Raw genomic sequence first — 12453 nt, 5'->3', positions numbered from 1 at the left:
GATTCTCGAATCCTCTCTCACCTTACGCCCGCACTCCAGCCCTCGGTGACGGGCAACAATGGTTAAGTTGCGATACTCTGCAGAAACCATTTGGGGTCTGAGACAATTCGCAACTACAATACCTGCCGCCACCACAATAGCCTTAAAATCAGATCAACTTTTGAGGTTCGATCATCGATCGATCATCAAAAATTTCAATCATTCAATACAGCTCAGGCACATATCTTGTGCCTTGCTTAATACTAGATCAGCAGTTAAACACCGATCAGAAATCCATGATTTCTTACTACAAAACGATCTAGACTGCCTCTTTATTACGGAAAGTTGGCTGTCGGACGATTGCAACACCATTCTTGGAGAATTGGTGCCAGCAAACTATCGTATCTTAACGGAAAATAGAATAGGGCAAAGGGGAGGAGGCCTGGCGGTGATTCATAAGTCGCATATTGCAATCACTAAACCGGTCCTTCAAAATCCTCTACCTTTTATGGAAACCCTTACGCTTCAACTTCAAGCTCATTCTCAGGAGACCGTTCACATTCTCCTCTGCTATAGGCCCCCTGGGCCCAAATCGCAGTTGATTTCAGCATTAACGGAGTTCATTTCCACTTACTCCCTTAGCAGCAATCATCTTTTGCTGCTCGGGGATTTCAATTTGTGGGCTAACTCCTCACAGGATCCCATCGCGGATGCCTGCATCGACCACCTGGAAGGATTAGGACTTCAACAACTTATACGCGGACCAACTCATGCTTCAGGTCACACACTCGACCTAATTTTCAGACAAAATCTGAAAATAAACATTTTGGGAAATGAACCTTTGCCATGGACAGACCACCATGCAATTAGCTTCATAATCCCCAGAACTCCTTTAGTCATGAAAGTACCCAAGCCGGTGACAATACACTGGGCTAGATCTCACAAGAAGCTCCACTCGGAACTCTTCAGATCTACCCTGGGAAACCGAATTGGGGCTATTCCTCCCCAGCTAGCAGCCTCAGATACTTTGGATGCCATTAATGCAGCTCTGCTACAGTCAGCCGACTTAGCAGCACCAAAGCGCAAAGTCCGCAGCCGGGAAAAAAAGTCCAGCTGGTTCAATAACGAGCTGTCGCTATTGAAGCAAGAGCGCAGGAGGGTGGAAGCCGCCTGGAAAAGAAGTCCGTCAGAAGAGCACCTCAACTTCTACAAAGCAGTAACAACGCGTTACCACAAGGAAATTTTCAAAACCAAAAAACTTCACTTCTCCAGGGTGATTAACAGCGCAATGAATCGCCCACGCGAACTCTTCAGGATGGTCACCCAGACCATGAACCCTGGATGTCTAGAAGTCCCCACTTCAGACACCCAAGAGTTCTGCAACGAACTATCGGATTTCTTCATCAACAAAATTGAAAAAATTCGGGTAAGTATTCGGCAAAACAATACTCCACTCAGCCCCGTCTTCAATCAAAACAACGACAGAACGCCTCTACAATCAACTAAGTTCACTTTGGAACCCATCTCCATTGATACAACAAAAAAATTTATTGGCCTGCTGCGCAACAGCACAGCACCAAATGACATCATTCCCACTAAGCTACTGAAGGAATGTGCCGACATCCTGGCGCCTCCGATCACGCAGCTTATAAATCAGTCATTTAAGGAAGGCATAGTGCCTTCCCTGTTGAAAGAGGGCACAATCTTGCCGATCTTGAAAAAACCTAATTTGGATCCTATGGACCCAACTCACCGCCGTCCCATAACAGGTCTAAATGCTCTGTCCAAGATAATGGAGAAAGTGGTGGTAAATCAGCTGCAACAGCATCTGGACACCCACAACCTACTCGATCCATTTCAATCCGGGTTCCGTCCCGGACACGGGACAGAAACGGCCTTACTGAAAATATGGGACGATGCACTCGAGGCCGCAGACGAAGGAGAATCCTGTCTCCTGGTTCTGCTGGACCTAAGCGCAGCTTTTGACACAGTAGACCATAAATTGCTACTGAGACGACTAACAGAAGTCGCCGGAGTCTCAGAAGATACCTTACCATGGTTCTCCTCTTTTCTTGGAAACCGATCACAAACAGTGAAACTGGGATCCTTCACGTCAGAAAAACGCACGGTGCCATGTGGGGTCCCCCAAGGATCCCCCCTATCACCAGTGCTGTTTAATATCTATCTTCGTCCTCTCTTTGATATTATCAGTAGCCATGAACTACTTTATCACTCTTATGCAGACGACACGCAGTTGTATTTTCGCATCTGCCATAAAAAGGATCATCATCTCAGATTAGAGAAATGTCTCTCTTCAATAGAAAACTGGATGACTAAGAGTTATCTCAAACTCAATAGTGCTAAAACAGAACTCTTTATCTTCGATGCCAGTCGGAAGAAACCACCGACAAACTGGACACCATCTCCCATCCTGGGACAAATCATCGCCCCTAGCTCCAAAGTCAAAAGTCTGGGAGTCACGTTTGACACCTTCATGACAATGGACGCACAAATAGGGTCAGTAGTCAGCGGGGCGCACCATTTGATGCGCCTTCTACGCAGACTAATTCCATTTATCCCCAAAGAAGACGTAGCAGTCGTGGTGGGAACTATCGTGAATTCCAGGCTGGACTATGCAAATGCCCTTTACCTCGGGCTACCCAAGTACCAAATCGCTCGTCTTCAAGTCGTACAGAATACGGCCGCTAGACTGGTGACTGGGAAAAAATCTTGGGAATCAATCTCACCTTCACTGAGATCCCTTCACTGGCTGCCAGTGAAAGACAGAATTGCATTCAAAGCACTCTGCCTGACACATAAGTGCATCCAAGGGAAGGCTCCTAGATATCTATGCGACAAGATCAAACCGCACAATTGCAATCGCATGCTGCGATCCACCGACCAAAATCTGGTCAAGGTTCCTAAAACCAAATGCAAGTCCAAAGGAGAAAGAAGGTTTGCTTTCCAGGGCCCCAGGCTTTGGAATGCTTTACCAACCAGCATTCGGTTGGAGCAAGACCACCTGTCTTTCAGAAGGCAGATCAAAACCCTGCTTTTCTGAAAGGCATGAGACACAAACAACAAGCGCCCAGAGGCGATTCAGTTCGCATGTGCCGCGCTATATAAGTTTTTCATTCATTCATTCATTCATTCATATTTTTCAGTGGGAAAACAGGGGAAACCTAAAGTAATGAGATAAGGGGGAACATGCCGTGGTAAACATGTCAGCAGGTCTTCAGGTGATATGTTAGTATTTGCTCTCCTACATATTACCAAGCATAAAGACCCATTGAATCTTTACACATTTGTTGGTAATATACAGTGCGCTGCGTTTGATGTCACACCTGGCTTTTTTTATTTACCAGATGAATCCTTTTCTACATCACAGTAATGAATACTCCTAAAATATTTTAACCAAAGTTAGAATGAATTCGTAAGTTCTTAGTTTATTTTTCGAGAAAGCTAATGCTTTTTATTTTTCTGCAGGCGTTTTTTGAAATCTCCACATTTCGATGGTTGGTATCGTCACAAACAACGTGAGATGAGAGAGAAGCTGGAAACGGCACATCTCAATGTCATCTGTGAAGCTGTGAGTGTCAAAGAGCAGTTTTTCCAGGCTCAGAAATGTTCAGGATAAAACCCACTACAGTACATATTATTTACAGTTAACCTTAATATGATATGTATATAACGACCCTTCTGCAGGACCATATATGTGTTGCACAACTGGCATTTACTTAAGCACATTGTGTGCTAGGTTTTACTTTATGTATGTGTGTGCACAGGGGGAGGGGGTCCTTTTTTATTTAGGTTGTATGTTTTTCTTTTTTTTTACTTGATAGTATTGCTATAACAAGGAGATTGTCATGGCATTGGTCAGGTGACAGTTCCCAGTAATAGAAACATCAGGGGTCCATTGGACCCATAATGTTTCCTTTGCCTTTTAACAGATCCAGTACAGAAAGTACACAATCTAATGTGACCTGGGTACGACATGCTGTCATCTGACAGCTGTAAACCTGGAAGTGTTTAGAGCAGAGAGCTTCTGGGTTCGCTGCATGAAAGAAAGATCAAGCATCAGATCTTTCCTGTTTACTCCCCTCTGGCCACCTTGACACATTGTTGGGGTCCTTGGCTCCCAAAAGTAGTGGGAGAGCCCAGGACCACTGCCGCTGCCCATAGAAGTGATCAGACAGATTTTCAGATGCCTTGTTTACTTCTAAATTAAAGCCAGCAGCTGGCTAATAAATAAATAAATTTTTAACAAGCCTGTTGTAATCCTTTTAATGCCATGACGTGTGGTACACATTATTGGCAATGAAGGGAATTAAAATAGTGCAAGTACAGTAAAATGTGTTGATCCTGCCCGAAATAACTTTATGTGCCTTTTGCCTGTGCTGCACTGAAATGTTAAGCAGTGCTAGCAGCACTATTATTCTCTTTAAAATATAGAACACATCCACCTTATGTTATAGAGATTAGGAGGAGAGAGAGTGTTGTATTGTCTAAATTAGGAGAGAGCACCCTAGGGTGACAATGCTGCTCCTCCACTAAATGTTCTAGTGGCAGGACCACCAGTAATGAAAAGGAAAATAATCCAGAAAACAATTTAAACTAATGGAGCCAAAACATCTAAACTAAATTGTTCTATGAAGTTTAAGAAACAGCACAAGTAGTTTTTCATAAACAGTTAAGCCTAATTCCTAAAATGTATTGAGCATACCATAGCGGTGTCATATATGTGTGTGTTGCTTCTGTTGTAGAACATTGGAGCATGGATCAAGAACAAATCAGAAGTGGAGATTGTAGATCTGGTATTGAAGCTAAGGGATAAATTGGTAATGTATCAGAATCCAACCATTCTACGAATATCTTTTTTTTTTTTATGGCTCATGGCGATTGGCCTTTTATTGGTATTAGAACTGCTTGTCTCCACATATAAGTCAAAAGGGGAAAAAAACGCTTTATAGCAGGTTTCTGGCAAGAAAATTCTTCCAACAAACATCATACCGTATTTTTTCCTAGTGTCTTTTTAGGAGAGTGAACATGTTTTTTGCAGGTCTGCTGTTCTTTGTTTGGAATATTTTTCTACTAACAGCTGCTGTTAGATTTATGATAAATATGTTAAATCCTGCAAGTCTCTCCAGCCAGCCAACAAGCACTGATAGATTCATGCTGGATGTGTTTCTCCAGTTAGCTATGAGCACCATGCTCCCGTGGGAGTGCATTTGAAGGTTATGAGGTGACTTATTAAAAAAAAAAGAAAAAATCAATATGGAATGTAAATCTGTAAACTGTTAAATATCTCACTGGTTGTTTTGCAAAAACCAGTAAGGTTATTCACATTCATTCACTTCCTGTAATCAGTAGACAACGCTGCTTCTTCTGTTTCTAAATGCCTCTGTTGTCCTCTTTTGCATTATGCGGCTCTGTACAGACTGCAACGTACTGTTATTACTTGATTGGGGGAGTTCTTTCATCCATGAAAAGCCCTGTCATCTCAATCAACACAGAAGTCCCGCCAAGGCTCGGCCCACTCCCCCTCACAATCTGCCTGCAATGTCCAGCCCATTCCTGCCTATGTCCCTCCCATCCTTCGCCTGCTCCTGCCTATGCTCTGCCTACTCCTGCCTATCTCTATACAGCCTGTTACCGTCTATTCTACCTTTCACTGGGAGCATTGCTACATCAGTACTGGCAATTACATACCTCGGATCGTGCTGACCCTGTTTTACATAACACACTGCCCTCTGTCAATCAACAGCTGGGTGTGTGTTATCTAAAATAGACTGAGCATTATGGAAGGCATAAGGGGTCATGGGAACTGTAGTTCCATGTGGGAGATGCAGAAGCTAGTACAAAGGAAATGACGTGCTAGCTCTGCAGAACTCCTCCCACCATCACTTGCATTATCAAGCAGAGGAGGAATCCAATTGCATCTATATGGCAGGAAAATCATAATCTCAATTGTTATATTTATTACCATGTGTAACTTTGAGGTGTTTAAAGCGGAGATTCCACCCAAAGGTGGAACCTTCGCCTATTTGCATTTAAACCCCCTGCGGCACCTTTCAGCCCCCTATGGCACCTGTTTTTGACAAGTCCCCTCACCACCTCTTGGTGAATTCGGCCCACCACTGGACCAATTAGCAAGCGCAGCGCGCTTTACGCATTCACAGTAGTGAACAATTTGGTTTCCCTTAGTGGAGATGACGGTGGCAGTACCCGACAGCCGATTGGAAAATCTGCTGGGGTACCGACATCGTGGGCTCCCTGGACACAGGTAAGTGTTAGAATATATATATATATATATATATATATATATATATATATATATATATATATATATATATATATATATTCTTTCTATCTTTTTTCCCCCCACAAATAGAGCTTTCTTTTGGTGGCTTTTAATCACCTTAGCGTTTTATTTTTTGCACTATAAATAAAACAAGCTGACAATTTTGAAAAGTGCTGTGTTTTGGGTGCAAGACAAGACTTTCCTTTCTCACACCCAGAACAAAATTGATTCGGTCTGACCAGGGCTCATTCATTCATAGGCAGCTTTGTATTCCATCAATGAATACAAAGTTTCCTCTGATTAGCTGAGTCAGAGAGGCAGGCTGATATCACACTCTCCAACTCCCAAGTCAGTTGTTACTTTATGGCCAATTCTTTAAGCACATACAGAAGGCACAGGAAGTAGATGTGACAGCCCTCGACTTTGTTTTTCATAGACAGTATTTTGCACACTGGAGTTCTTTGGGCTTTGGGGGTCCTAAAGCATTTAAAAATGTGTGCAAACACAAAAGGTGACTGCTCTTTATTGATGTTACAGTTTAGTCATTTCTAAATATAGGTTTACTGAAAGCTCCAGGCAAACAAAAAGCTGAATTGTTGGGCCAGGCAATAGGGTTGTCTTTAGTATAGTAAAAAGGAAAATATTGCGCTTGTTAAGGTGAAAAAAAGCAGCGATCAAAAAGTGTTATACCACACAAACAACAATGCAAAAAGGAAAGAGATCGCGCTAAATAAATGATGAGTGAACATAAATAGTGACAAAAGTTCAAATAGGTGGTCAGTCCCGCCACAAAGGCAAGTTAAATCAAATCTCCCAGGTGATGAACACAATCCACAAAAGAAAGTGCTTGACAGAAAAGATCCTCCACCAACGATATAAAAGCTTCTTACCAAATGGAATTGATCTCCAGATTATAAGAGATCAGATGGCGCATGATAAGAGACATGGATGGATAACATCCCATAAACAGCAACAGCGAAGGAATCTTGGTAACTGTGTCTTTACAGGTATATGCTCTCGATATGTCATCCGGGGGTATATAAAGACAGAAAGGACTCACATAGCGTAAAACTGTCTTGTTTAATGGTAAAAAAAGCGAAAATGCACTTGCATAGCACAGCAGGTAAGAAGCATGTAAAGGTAAACCGGCCAGCTCGATACACAGCCCGTATCCGGGTAGAAGATGCGCGGTGACGTCAGAACGCCGCCTCCCTACGTTTCGTCACGACAGGACTTGGTCACGGGATACGTATCCCGTGACCAAGTCATGTCGTGACGAAACGTAGGGAGGTGGCGTTCTGACGTCACCGCGCATCTTCTACCCGGATACGGGCTGTGTATCGAGCTGGCCGGCTTACCTTTACATGCTTCTTACCTGCTGTGCTATGTAAGTGCATTTTCTCTTTTTTTACCATTAAACAAGACAGTTTTACGCTATGTGAGTCCTTTCTGTCTTTATATACCCCCGGATGACATATCGAGAGCATATACCTGTAAAGACATAGTTACCAAGATTCCATCGCTGTTGCTGTTTATGGGATGTTATCCATCCATGTCTCTTACCATGCGCCATCTGATCTCTTACCAAATGGAATTGATCTCCAGATTATAAGAAGCTTTTATATCGTTGGTGGAGGATCTTTTCTGTCAAGCACTTTCTTTTGTGGATTGTGTTCATCACCTGGGAGATTTGATTTAACTTGCCTTTGTGGCGGGACTGACCACCTATTTGAACTTTTGTCACTATTTATGTTCACTCATCATTTATTTAGCGCAATCTCTTTCCTTTTTGCATTGTCTTTAGTATAGCTGGGCTGTATGACAATAGTATATTTGAGTTGTTGCAATAGATTACAATTTGTTTGTCAGGAAAATACTTTTTTAAACCCGTTTCTTGTATTTGTGCTATAATATCTACAACTAGATTGCTTCAGAATCTGTATTTTTAACTGAATGTAGATACTGCGTATAGTTTATTAAATGTTCTGATTTGTTTCTTTATATGTCCCATTTGCAGCTCAGGGCTCACAGACAACACCTTCCTATCAGCTCTACTTCCTTGGCCAAGCTGAGACTTCACATTGATGAAGTAATCCATTCGCTTCCTGAAGATTTGCAGAGCATTTTGCATCCTCAGTAAATTTCAGTAGCATTCCCAAACATTCCAAGACCCGTAGAGAATCTTGCATTATATGTAAACCCTCTTGTATCTATTTCATCAAGACAATCTTCTGCAGGACTGATAAGAGAAACTAGAGAAAAAAAAGCAACCCTAATATTTAGGAGAAACCTGTAATGCCAACACCATACAAGGCTCCAAAGCACTGGAAGATCTACAGTATGTTTTTTATTTGCAAATTACGAAATCTGTAAAAAAAAAAAAAAATTAACGTCTGATTTACTGGGATCCTGCATTATCACCAAAGGAACAAGCACAACAAAGATGGTCCCATGTAAAGATAGCTTATTGGGTGCTTGGTTATACCAACCTTTGAAGAGGCAATGAAATATGTAACCTATTTTTCTTCAATACTGATACTTTATTGCTTATGTAACAATAGAGGTTTGTGTAATTTGCTAAAGAGTTTGGGATTCTTCTGTGAATAGTTCACTTTTGTTAATCTCTGAATTGGTTCAGCTATAGCTAGAACTACACCCTTCAGTTCAGCAAGACCTATATTGGAGCTGGGCTTTAAGTGGATGATACTATGTTTTATATTCTGTATTACTTTGTGCAAAATGCTGCACAGGGCATATTTTCATATATGTCACTATATTTATTGATTTAAGTTAAATGTAATATAACAACATTTGAATTTATTGTGATGTAAAGCTGTTTAGACATCCACATGTGCATTAACAAATATGTGGTTTGACCACCCTTTTGCTTCTGAGGTGAATGCAGGCTTTAATACCTGCACAGTGTAGGTCAGGGGTCTCCAAACTTTTCAAACAAAGGGCCAGTTTATTGTCCTTCAGACTTTAGGAGGGCCGGGTTGTGGCCAGCGGGGGTAGAAAATGTCCCGGGACCAGCATTGGTGAGAATAAATATGGCCTCAGAGCTTGCAGTCAGTAGGATAAGGAGTAGTGCCCCTATTAGTAGGAGTAATTGTATCCCATCATTGGTATCGGTGAAAGAAATTGTGCCCTCTTGTTGGTGTCAGTGGGAAGAATCGTGCCTCATATCGGTGGGAGGAATAAAGCCCCAAGGGCCGGATAAAGGCTAGCAAAGGGCCACAGTTTGGAGACCCCTGGTGTAGGTCAAAGCTACAGCACCCCCCATTGGGTACAGGGATGTGTGCATTTGGTATCTGCTTAAAGCAGGTTGGAAACACTGACTAATGCTGTGTGTCCATTGCAGGCTACAATTACCACAGTGATAAATATGGGCTGTTGCAGAGCAACTGACATACTGGGTGTAAAGCTGCTTTTTCATTAACACATCTGCTACCTGTGTGCATGATTCCTAACACAGTTGATGCCCATGTGTATGATCCTTAAAACACATTTTGTTATAGAAGCTTAAATCCCAATTATTAAATTATATGTAAATATAGAACTCAAGCACAAGTCATTTTCTGTATTGGAGGCACATATTGTTTCAGAAACATAAAATATCTTAGAAGGCCTATTCCGAAATTGTATATCAGCATTTTGGTTGAATAAGTCTATTTTAAAATGCATGTGTTTATCTGTAAAATAAAGCTGTCAACTAAGCATATGTTCAAAAAAGATTATCTTCAGTGAAAACTGCAATGATCATTATGCCCAGATGTATAGGCCATCGTTTTCCTATAATGTGACAATTGGCCTTCTTACGCAATATACAAGCATGGAATGGCTTTTGGTGTGTGTTTGGGTATGTCAGTGGCATTATTCTGATTGAACTGCATAGTGATGGTGCTGTCATTGCACCATCTATTTATTATTGGTAATCTAATGCCCGCGTACACACGGTTGTTTTTTGTCTTGTAAAAAAACTTTGTTTTTTCTCATGAAAAAAAAACGACGTTTTTCAAACTTCATTTTTAAAAACGACGTTTTTCAAACTTCATTTTTAAAAACGACGTTGCCTACACACCATCGTTTTTTCAAAATGCTCTAGCAAAGCGCGGTTACGTTCAGCACGTACGGCGGCCCTCTGTTCCATTCAAGCTCGCGTCATAACTTGCTTCTGAGCATGCGCCGGTTTAAAAACGTTGTTTTAGCCTACACACAATCATTTTTTATGACACAAAAAACGACGTTTTGAAAAACGACATAAAAAATTGAAGCATGTTCGATTTTTATTTTTTTTGGTTTTTCAGAAGACCTAAAACAACGTTTTCCCCCCACACGGTCTTTTTAAAAATGTCGTTTTTTTTTCATCACAAAAAAACGACCGTGTGTACGCGGCATAACTGTATGTACCTGAAATGTTATCTCATGCACAGAATGACAAAGCAGGCACACAACTGGGAGACAGTTGTCATCCAATAACAGGAAGTGCCTGAACAAGGATAGTCATGGCAGGATCACCAAGTATTTTAAAGTTCATCTAAACCCTTTACTTCTTTCTTTGGCAGAGTGATAAACAAGTATATTCAGTGCAAGTTGGCATCTTAAATGACTTTAAGAGATGTAATTTAACCCTACCGGACAGAGGTGGGGTGGGGAAGGACAGAGCAGGACTTTTACATGATTTGATCTAACGCCTGACGATTAAGATCAGCCATAGAAGGTTCAAATCATGTATGGGCAGGCTGAATTTATCTAGTTGGTCAACCCGGCTGCCTGATTTTACATATGATTATCGCTAGCAGCGATCACTGTCTTAGCCATGCCTGGATGCAGACCTTTAGCTTGACAACACATTAATTTAGGCAGGCCATACACGGAGCACATTTCTTTTATGGGGGAAGCCGTCCCTGTTGGGAGAATACAGTGATTGTAGGAAAGAAATCTGCTGTGTATGGCCTACCTAAGTAATGTGTTGTTAATCTAAAGGTCTATGGGCGCATCCAGGCATGGCTAATCACTGATAAGCCTATCAACATTGACAGCACCTACAGTGAAGGGGAAAAAGTATTTGATCCCCTGCTTTTGTACGTTTGCCCACTGACAAAGAAATGATCAGTCTAGAGTTTTAATGGAAGGTTTACTTTAACAATGAGAGATGGAATAACAAAAAAATCCAGAACAATGCATTTCAAAAAAGTTATCAATTGATTTGCATTTTAATGAGTGAAATAAGTATTTGACACCTTCACAAAACATGACTTAGTACTTGGTGGCAAAACCCTTGTTGGCAATCGCAGAGGTCAAATGGTTCTTGTAGTTTGCCACCAGGTTTGTACACCTCTCACGAGAGATTTTGTCCCACTCCTCTTTGCAGAACCTCTCATTAAGGTTTTGAGGCTGACGTTTGGTAACTCAAACCTTCAACTCCCTCCACATATTTATTTTTTCGTCCATGGACGGACACAGCTCCATAAATCTTGACAAGTGGGTTATGTTCCGTCTATTAGGAGAGGACTAGGCAGACATGTTGGTTATCTTAAAACATGTAATTTTAACAGAGTTGAACAGCCCCGCCCAGGGTAGCATGCAGCTCAGTTTTTTTCTGCCTAGCAGAGGAGGTGGACATGGCTCCCTTTGGGCCCAAAATTGTTTTATTTACTTTATTTTTGTGATTCTTCTTTTAACTGCTGGCTGGGCGACAGGCTGGATATTATAGATCCTTGTAGTCTCCCCGGTCCGGCCATCGAGCATGAGCAGGCATTGGCTACGTGCTGGGTCGGCCACGACATACCTCAGGGGGTGGCCGGTGAGCATATGCTCCGGGGTCCACATAAGACTGGGCTGCTGCTGTCTCACTCACAGTGGACCGTGCCGACAGCTACTCGTACCACTCGGTTGTAGGTCTGTCAAAACGCCAGCAAGTCCTCGCATGGATGGGTAAGTACGGTTCCTCCTTCCTTGGCAGGATGGAACAGCTGGGCATTCCCGGGAGTAAGGGGTTCTCCTGTCCTCCCTTCACCGGCTCTCTGTCACCCTTTTCCCCCCCTGCCCTAAAGGCCGCTGCGATCGGGGTGTACCTGTGGGGGGACTCCGGGTCCGCTTTCTGTGAGGGGTGATCTGTCTCCTGGGATGGTCCCTGACACGGCCTTCTTGTCCACATCGCAGTGCTCAGG

General features: G+C 42.3%; 1 protein-coding gene across 3 annotated transcripts in view; it reads left to right on the top strand.

Annotated features, from left to right (window-relative positions):
* The window catches only part of DENND6B (DENN domain containing 6B), a 76793-nt gene extending 67569 nt beyond the window's left edge, over window positions 1–9224 (top strand). For all 3 annotated transcript variants that reach the window (XM_040343194.1, XM_040343193.1, XM_040343196.1), the window contains 3 exons: window positions 3466–3568; window positions 4743–4817; window positions 8298–9224. In XM_040343194.1, coding sequence (XP_040199128.1) covers window positions 3466–3568; window positions 4743–4817; window positions 8298–8420 — 301 coding nt within the window. In that variant the 3' untranslated portion in view covers window positions 8421–9224. The remainder of the gene's footprint in view (window positions 1–3465; window positions 3569–4742; window positions 4818–8297) is intronic.
* Window positions 9225–12453: the final 3229 nt, after the last annotated feature.

The sequence above is a fragment of the Rana temporaria genome, chromosome 3 (genome assembly GCF_905171775.1).
Source record: "Rana temporaria chromosome 3, aRanTem1.1, whole genome shotgun sequence".
NCBI lineage: Eukaryota > Metazoa > Chordata > Amphibia > Anura > Ranidae > Rana > Rana temporaria.
This window is presented reverse-complemented; position numbering and strand designations above follow the sequence as displayed.